Genomic DNA, 9903 nt, shown 5'->3' on the forward strand with positions numbered 1-9903 from the left:
GTATTTATGAATTATTACCAAAAAGATCATGAATAAAAATCATGAATTATTATTATAAGTGTAAAAATGATGGGATCGAAATACAATAAGAAAATAAACAGGAAAAAGACCGTAAATACAGTAAGTGGATATGTCCAAGACGACATTCTTAGTTTCTGGACGGTCTACCTACCGTATTCACTATGCCCAAGACGACCTACCGTATGCCCAAGACGACCTACCGTATTCAAGACGACCTACGACCTACCGTATTCCGTATACGACCTACCGTATGCCCAAGACGACCTACCGTATTCCCCAAGACGACCTACCGTATTCAAGACGACCTACCACCTACCGTATTCCGTATTCAAGACGACCTACCGTATTCACTATGCCCAAGACAACCTACCGTATTCACTATGACTAAGCGGGAACTTCACACGTTCTATGAAATTTTATTTTTCTGATTATTTTAACAATGTTACATAGACCAACTCAAGCCACCAATAAAACAATCAAAGATAAGTAAATAACCAACACTCTTTTAGTTGAACTCGTTACACAGATTTTTCCATTGCAATTTACGTTAAAACATCTCTCATTAAAAAAATAATAAGAGAGAATATATAGGTTTAAGTTAAACTAACTAATTGGTTGGATGTGACCCTAACCCAATCTTAAACTATAGCACAATTTATTATCTCTCTCTCCTTGTAGTCAAACTCTGTTTACCCAAACTTTAATCCACATCCGTATTGCAACCCTATAAAAAATAAAAAATGGAGTAAATAAGCCAAACGACTACCATAACCTGAAGTCTTCATTTCTCTAAGATGTACTACCAAAACAAAAATGAAATTTTGCAAATTAAATAATACACACAAAAATGAAATTTTGCAAATGAAATAATACACTTTTTTTTAGAAAAAACATTACCTAGACCGAAAATAGGACAGGACTGATGCACAAATCAAAGGAATGGATAACCTCAATAGAAACCTCTGAAGACCAGACCATACAAGAATGTCAATATTGTACATCTTTGGCTACCATTGTCAGATTGATTGTACTCTCTTTAGCTTCCTCTTCTAAAATCTACATACACCTTGGAGGGAGAATGAACATAATAATATTCCTGGGGCAACTATAGGTACACGCCTTTTATAGCTAATTAGTTAAAACTGAAACCGGTTAGATACAATAACCGACAACGTTATCATCCCCAGGAACACATCTCAACAACAACGATGCTTCATCAGGATATCCATGGCTTCCAACCAGTAGAACGTGGAAAACTTTGCTGCTCAGATGCACTTTTCAGGAGACCCGTGCTGCACGGATTGCTTAGCTGGGGGACTTTAGACATCGGGCATGGGCTTCGATTCAAAGAACTTGGCCACGGCCTTGTAGAGATTCTCTTCCTCGAATGGCTTTGAGACGTATCCATCCATCCCGAATTCGAGGCATTTGTCTAGTGTGGCATGAATGACGTCGGCCGTCATGGCCAATATCGGGACGTGCCACATGCGCCTTCCTTCTCCCTCTAGTCCTCCGCCGTTCACCCGATCATTAGCTTCTTTTTCCATTTTACGAATACGACGAGTGGCTTCAAATCTGTAACAAACAAAATCCGCAGTTCTCATAAGTCTTGTGTGAGACCGTCTCACCAGGAAACGTATAACACTTTTTTTTATAAATGCATAGAAAAGTATTACATTTTAACTAAACAAAACTTACTCTTACCCTAAAGATCAAAAGAGTTCTCGCCTATACGACGTGAAAATCGAGCAAGTTGAACATACATCAAGAGTAAAGAATCAAGAGATTTTACACATACCCGTCCATTTCGGGCATCTGAATGTCCATGAAGCAAGCATCAAAATTGTGCGGTATCTGAAGCAATGCAAGAGCGGCTGCCCCGCTCTCCGCACACTCCACGTCAGCACCAAACTTCTTGAGTGCGCCAGCCGCAACTCTCCGGTTCACCCGGTTATCATCGACCACCAAGATTCTTTTGCCGCAAAGTAGGCCACGAAGAGTCGATTTGTTGCACGCGTCTTTTCCTTGGGTCTTCTTTCCCATTCCCAACACCTGATGAAGGCACGCCCCCACCATGCTCGCCCTCAAAGGCTTCATTATGATCGTATCCGCAAATCCCGCAGCTTTAGCCTTCTCAAACTCCGCACTCGAAATATCCACCGCAAGGAGAATCATCTTCGGCACCTTGTACGTGTGTCCATTCGGCTTCAAGTTCGGTATCTGTAAGTTCATCCCCCCGCCATCTTCAGACATCCACACATCTTTCTCAACAAGAATCATATCCGGCTGAAGTTGACTTCTGCAAAAACAAACACAAAGTTACACCTACTACTATGTGTTCTTCACGAAACAAATTTTACCGATTTCATCGATAAAAATAAAACATACTTGGAAATCAAGGAACCATTTTTCCCGAACACCGCTACAGCTTTCTTAATGCTATTCACCACCTCGACCAGGATCCCGAGTCTCTTCAAATGATACTTTGTTACAGAAGCTCGAACGGGCTTCCCATCAACGACAATAGCTCTTAGTCCTTTAAACGACATAGGCAAATCATCGGAAAGACCCTTTTTCAAATCAACGCTGCCATTCGTCTCGTACCTTTGGAAGTTAACGGTGAAAGAAAACGTGCTCCCTACATCGGGACGACTGATAAAGTTTATCTGACCGCCCATCAGCTCAACTAGACACTTGCTAATGCTTAATCCAATCCCGGTTCCTCCATAGTGTCTCGAAGTGGAACTGTCGGCTTGCATAAAGGGCGTGAAAACTCGGTCTTGTGCATGTAACGGGATCCCGATCCCGGTATCTTCAACAGATACCATCAGAGTAACATTCTGAGACGCATCATCGGTCATCAGTTTGTTCGCAGCTCTATAGTACAACGGTTCATCGGGAATTACGTGCTTAAAACTGTCCCAAGTATTCCGGTTATCGGCAACTTCGTAACCACTTAGGGTTTCGCAATGATACCCACTCGACGGTATAAATCTTTCCGATCCGCCGTTCAAGCATGCTTCAGATTTTGCCTTTGCTTCTTCGGCTAGACTAACTTGAACAAATACATGCCCTCGTTCAGTGAACTGTTAAGAAAAAAAAAAAAAAAAAAACGATATATCCATGTTAATAATGCAAATCTCGTAAAAGGCTATTCATACTTAACAACATTTCTATTAAAAGTCTAATGTGATCGTAGAGTCTTTAAATGTTCATATTGTCTCCAAGAACGAGAAGATTACAATGATAGAATAGAATGTTTAAGGTTTTCAGACATCACTTACTTTGACAGAGTTGCCAACCAGATTTGTTATCACCTGTCTGAATCTTCCGGGATCCCCAAAAACAATTTCGGGAACCTTATCAGAAACAAAGACGGCCAACTTCACTTCCATAAATTAGTGTAGTGTCGGGAAGGAGCGAACACCACCCACCGCAATTCAGGCGAAAAACACAAGTAAGTACACAAGAAATGCTATGACTCGGAGAAACCAAGAAAAATTAATACAAACTATGAATTTGTACGGAAAGCTTCGTGGGCCCTACCTCGACGCCTTTCTTCCTAGACTTCTCGGAGAATAAAGAGAGAACATCGTCAAGTATTGAGCGAATATCGAACAGGACGGTCTCGAGTTCTAATTTCCCCGCTTCAATTTTTGCTCGATCCAGCACTTCGTTTATCAATGTTATCAGCGCTTTTCCACAGGCTTGTGCTGTTTGAGCATAATCCCTTTGGGTCGAACTCAAATCCGTATCAAGAAGCAGAGCAAGCATTCCTGCAATAACAAAGCGACATTAAAGAGAATTAAGATACCGAAATTGATTCTTTTAACCGAAACCCTAAAAACCGAACAAGGAAAAGGTTCACCTTACCTAAGATTCCATTCATGGGAGTTCTTATTTCGTGCGAAACGGTAGCTAAAAACTGTTGTTATTAGCAAAAACGAGATTCAGTAGTTTGGACAAAGGGCAACGGATTAATGAATAGGAATCGCATATCACATCCCGAAAAGGATTGTTCGAATACCTGAGATTTTGCAATGTCAGCAGCTTCGGCTTCAACCTTCAATTCCTGCATTTTGTGGAAATCGTCCTCGACTTTAATAATGTGAATTCCAGCACCGTATATCATATACCCAACCAAAAACCCGATCACGAAGATAAAGAACGCAAAGGTTACTGCAGCCCACGCGGTAGGAGCCTTCTGAAGATACCTGCGTAGATATATTCACAACGTACATCTTTAAGAAACCTCGTGATGTTCCGGCTTTTCGTTTTTTAAGGTAAAACGGCTCCTAAAAATGAAGACAGCAACCAAGGAAACAGACCTGCATATCATCTCGTGCTTACGAAATGGATCGCCAAAATCAAGCTTGCTCACGTGTGTCAGGGACAGGTCGCCCTCTTGGCCCGGTTGTCCATACATGACTAAAGGATCAGAAGCATTGGTAATGTCGTAAACATTCACGACGATCGCTTGGTTTCCGGCAAGTTGCCCGAGCAGGTTTTCAACTAGAGACTCGACATCAAAGGCCCCGCCAAGGTATCTGCTTACATCAATACATTAAACAAAAAAATTAACCTCCTTTAGAGATTGTTAATAAAAAAATAAAACCTCTCAGGAGACTATGTTAGCTGATTGAGCTAGTGAGTTTAACGTTGATAGCATTAGTTGATTGTAGAAAAACGTTTGGTAAATTAGCTGTTAGCCGTTAGTTGATTACATATAAAATGACTTTCTCAAAAATATGATTGAAAAAGCTACTTTGAGTAGCTTTTTGAATTTTAGCATTTTGGAGAAATAAGTTGTTACAAAAAGCTAATTAATCAAACACTCGTATTGATTGTTTAACCAAGTCAAACAACTAATAGTGGTCAAATAAGTCAAAATTGACTGATAGACTAACTATTTTACCAAACAGGGCCAGTTATCTTAAAAATAAGTTTTGCACAAACCGCAAAGGCTACATAATTTATCGTTTTCTAATAGGTCAATTGCACACGATGTCCTCCGACCTAACCTTAAAAAATTTCATTTCATTTCGGTTGCACATGATGTCCTCCAACCTAACTCTAAAAAATTCGAGTTCATTTAACATGTAAGTATGTCAACGCCTCGCTAACAAGTAACAACACCTTATTTATTGAAGTCACACGTAAATATAGATTTACCCTGCAGTTGCTTCGATCCTATCCTGCTGTGACGGGTTAGCTGGCAGCATGGATTTGTAAACCGGAAATGTCAAAACGACACCAAGGTGATTAGAGTCTAGAAGCCTGAAGGGACTTGTAAGAACAGCCTTCCCAGTAGCCCTAGCCCTCAAGATGTTTTCCCGGTCCTCCTGCATCAATAAGCTACCGTATAATCAGATAAAAGCTCGGAGAACAATGACAAAACCAAATCCATATAACCCGACACTAATCCATTACCTCCCCTGACATCATGTCGATCGACTTGAGGTAAGAAACGGTTTCTTGTGCGAGTATGACCGGGGCATACTCGTCCCTGATCGGTGAAGGCTCTTTATCCATCGTTCGAATAGTCCACCCGTGCTGATCCTCGAAGCTCCCCCGCTGCGAATTAAGAACTCTCTCCGCATAGGCTACCCCGCTCAATAAAGGCCTCTCGAACGCTGTTCTAGCAGTGTATTCAGCGAATGTTTCCTGCATTATAAAACCGCAAAATCAGCCAAACCCACAACACAATACAATACAAAATCAAGATTCAGAAACCACACCCTTCAGCTAAACACATTAACATCAAGTCATCAACAAGAACAAAATCAAGATTCAGAAACCACACCCTTCAGCTAAACACATTAACAACAAGTCATCAACAAGAACAAGAACAAAATCTGGGAATATTACTACTCGATATTATTACGAAACGAGAAGTCGAAAACCTAACCTTATCAATGGCAGAAGGGGTCTTGTAGTAATGGAAAGTGGAGACAAGGATGGCAAGGGCATGAACATGGTTAACACTGACACTGAATTGATCTTGCAACATCCTAGCCCTCTGATCACACATGCTCACCAAAGCCTCTTTCCTCTTCTCCTTGTTCATAGCATCCAGAGAATTGAATATCACACTACTGATAAAGAACATGAGAAGAATCCAAAAAGCCAACAACTGTGGGAGCCTATTCCTGTGGATCAATGTGTACTTCCTCTTACTGCTCAATTGCTCCCCCAACCTCATAGCCACCGTGTGGTGGTGCATCTTCTGACCCATCAACACTAATCTCTCCTACACCTCCAATTCCTCTCCTCACCTAAAACATGGCACCCAACAATAAGACAACAACATAGTACACAAGCATGAGTTTCTTGAAAAGAGTGACAAGAAAACACCTTTTTTGTGCAAAACAAAGAAAAGGGTCTGCTCTACTACCCAAAGCATATAAAATAAGAAAAAATGATTACAAGGGCAAGCAAGATAGATAAATTGATAATATCCCATACCTCATGGGGTTGAAGGCATGCCTGCAGGTCCCTCAAAAGCAGCAAAAAACCCAGACTCCAAAGAAGAGGAAAATGTAATTTAAAGAAGAAAGCTCCCCTTTTTAGCCTTCACTTTGCCTGGGTGTGGAAGGATGTAAGAGTGCAGACAAAGAACAGCACGTTTGCTGCCCAACACAACATAAAATATTACATTTGACCAGCGAAGCAGAGAAAGAACAATGAGGGAAGGAAGGGAGGGAGAAAAGCAAAGATTAAACCTGTTTTTTAAGTTCTTTGTGGGAACAAATACAATGAACTGTGGGTTGGGTGTTTGTTGAGGCTGTGCTCTCTTGGGTTCTGATTTCCCAGCTCCAAATCTTGTGAACACAATAGAATATAGAATAGAATAGGTTTCTTTGTTTTTGTTTTTATCTTTAATCTTTAATTATTTTTTTTTTTTATTTTTGTTGGATGGTGATATAATAAAATAATATGAAGTATCTTCTTTTCCTTACTTTTCAAAGCGACTGAATCGAATTTGAGGATTTTTGCAGATACGCTCTTGTCCCCCCATACCCTCTCTGCTCCATAAAACTATTCCTCTCTCTCTCTAGAAAAAAAAAATAATAAAACTATTTTTTTTTTACACAACCAACCAGTTGTACATTTTTCTCCATTTTCTTCATCGCCAGAATTGCCATTTTTCTTTACTCTCTCTTTGACTTTCAAAAGATGTTTGGACAATTGGACTGGAAATATTTTATATTTGTCCTCTGGAATTAATTACTGAGAAGTTGAAAATATATCTTTTGGGCAGAAGTGTACAGAAGGTAAGGAACTTAAAATTATTTGTACAATTGAGAATTTATTTCTTTTGGTACGAGTTCATAAATTTCATGATATAATCTAACAAATCAAAGAAATTTGAGATATCAATAAATAAATAAATAAATCTTTGCATACAGTAATAAACTATTCACACAATTGACCAGTTGATAATATTAGTTGAATGTAGAAAAATGCTTGGTAAATTAGTTATTAAATGATTGCCGATTACACGTAAAATGATTTTATCAAAAAATTGATCGGAAAAAAAAAAGTTACTTTTAATAGTTTTTTGAATTTTAGTATTTTGAAACAATAAATTGTTGCAAAAAATTAATTGACCAAACACCCATATTGATTGTTTAATTAAGTCAAGCAATTAATAATGATCAAATAAATTAAAATTGACTGATAAGTTAACTATGTTATCAATATTATTATTCTCTTTTTAATATTGTGTATTGCAAATCTAACTCGTCCGCCATGTAACGTCATTTGTTGTTTATAATAAAGGTATATGTTATTTGTTATATTATATTATTATTATTATTATATTTTAAGAGTGAATTAAAAATGAGCATAAATAAAATAGTGATGAATTGTATGTAAATATAATGATATATTATTAGAACTCCCGGTTTAAAAAGTGAAAGGGTATCCTAAGAATGCATGGACTATAAATCATTCGTGTTAAGGTGACACTAAATAACTATATAATAACAAAGAGTTTATTCGATAATGACAATATGATACACCACCCACATTTATGCAATATATGTGTTATTTGTACGTTCTAATAAAAACAATGGTGCGTAAAATCAAAATTCTAATTTATTAATAAATAAATATTAAGGACAATGGCAGACCGTAGATGTATTTTATGGAGTATAATTTCCATCAAGTGTTCAAATTTTATTGGATGAAGAAAAGATGTAAAAAAAATAATAATTAAAATCATGGTCCACAATTCTGCTGGTGAGACTCAATCCAGAGTCATTGTTCTAAAATTTCACTCTTGTGACCAACTAAGTTGTCCATACGGGCATTAAACAATCAAATAATGATACATCATATGAAGTAAAAAACTAGAGTATGAATATAATTACTCAAATAGCAATACAATTATAAGGTCGGAGGATCGTTATAAATCATGTTAAAAGATTTTATCAAACATTTAAAAAAAATCTAAATTATTTTTACAATGATAACATATGTTATACATAAATAAATAAATTTACGCATAGCGAGATAATTATGATTTGATTATTTTTTTTTCATAAAAATATGAGATTTCAATAGCTTACAACATAATATTGTAAGATATGATCGGACCATAATGTGTGGTTTACACCTACAATATTGTAAGACATTAAAAAATGGTTGAATTTTAACTAACGGTTTAAATAACATTTTCCACTTCTTATTAAAAAATAATAATAAACATCATAGTAAAATGTATTTAATAAGTTGAGACATCGATAACATGGACAATAAAATGTCATTTGCTTTGTTTGTTTGCTTCACCATATAGTACTTAAACTAGTAATTCACCCGTGCAATGCACGGGAAAAAATTATGTTATTATAAATATAAATAAAAAATAGAAAAATTAAAATATTTTAAATTATTTAATATAATAATATTTTTGAGCTTCCATTGGTCAAGTATTTACGGAGTATTATTTTTATAGAATACAAAATTACAATTAAAATTAAAATTAAAATTTTGTATGGTTAATATAATCTCTAATTATGTGCATATTCAAATAAACTTATAGAGAGAATTTACATAATTACATTGATTTATTCTTAATTGTATTTCATCTATATTATAATTTTCACAATTTGAATAATAACTAAGATAATTACATTTGAAAAGTAAATTTCAAATTTTGTATGTGTAAATTTAAACTCTAATTGAACACATTTTTTATATGATTATATAATATATAGCTATTTAATTTTTCAAAAGTATATTTTTTATATGATTATATAATATATAGCTATTTTATTTTTTAAATGTTGTGTTTTTTTTTTTTATAATAAAGGATGTTGTGGCATTAATTGTAACATTAATTATTTTCCAAACCATATAGCTTTATTATATAATGGATAGGAGCTAAGTAAATTGAATTTGGATTATTGTAAATTTAATTGTTGTCAATGTTTTATCTTTTAAAGTACGTTGTATTGTGTTCGTTAGTATGATTTACATATCATGTGTAGTTTATGAGATGTACTCAGTGCACATCCTTCGACAATTATTGTGAGTCTTTCTTATCACCAATAAAAAAAAAAAGAGCTAAAGCATAATTTTTTTCTTGTACATAAATATAGAAATTAATAATCATTTTTTATTTAAAATAATAAATTTATATTGTTGGATATATTATTTAAAAAGTATATATATAGTTATATACGGCCAAGTCATAGAGGTTGGTCAAATAAAAGCAATCACCTATTGTAAAAAGTGAAAACTAATCTCAAGTATCAACCATTCATAAGAATTCATTCATGGAACCTCAATAAAATGTCCTTTACTTTTTTACTTACAAACATATTCTCACTCGAACCTTTAATAGTTATATATATGATGGATATATTATAAATGGAC

General features: G+C 35.6%; 1 protein-coding gene across 1 annotated transcript; it reads right to left on the reverse strand.

Moving 5' to 3' along the window:
• Positions 1-941: 941 nt before the first annotated feature.
• On the reverse strand, positions 942-6869 carry LOC109171892 (histidine kinase 4). Its single transcript, XM_019320980.1, has 13 exons — positions 6744-6869; positions 6487-6650; positions 5930-6296; positions 5452-5685; positions 5194-5363; positions 4350-4568; positions 4049-4235; positions 3895-3946; positions 3568-3797; positions 3306-3404; positions 2410-3107; positions 1820-2320; positions 942-1596 (listed from the first exon to the last, which is right to left on the reverse strand). The coding sequence occupies exons 3-13, from the start codon at positions 6254-6256 to the stop codon at positions 1341-1343; spliced, it is 2973 nt and encodes a 990-aa protein (XP_019176525.1). The 5' UTR covers positions 6257-6296; positions 6487-6650; positions 6744-6869; the 3' UTR covers positions 942-1340.
• Positions 6870-9903: the final 3034 nt, after the last annotated feature.

Source organism: Ipomoea nil, unplaced genomic scaffold (assembly GCF_001879475.1).
Source record: "Ipomoea nil cultivar Tokyo-kokei standard unplaced genomic scaffold, Asagao_1.1 scaffold0382, whole genome shotgun sequence".
NCBI classification, from domain to species: Eukaryota; Viridiplantae; Streptophyta; class Magnoliopsida; order Solanales; family Convolvulaceae; genus Ipomoea; species Ipomoea nil.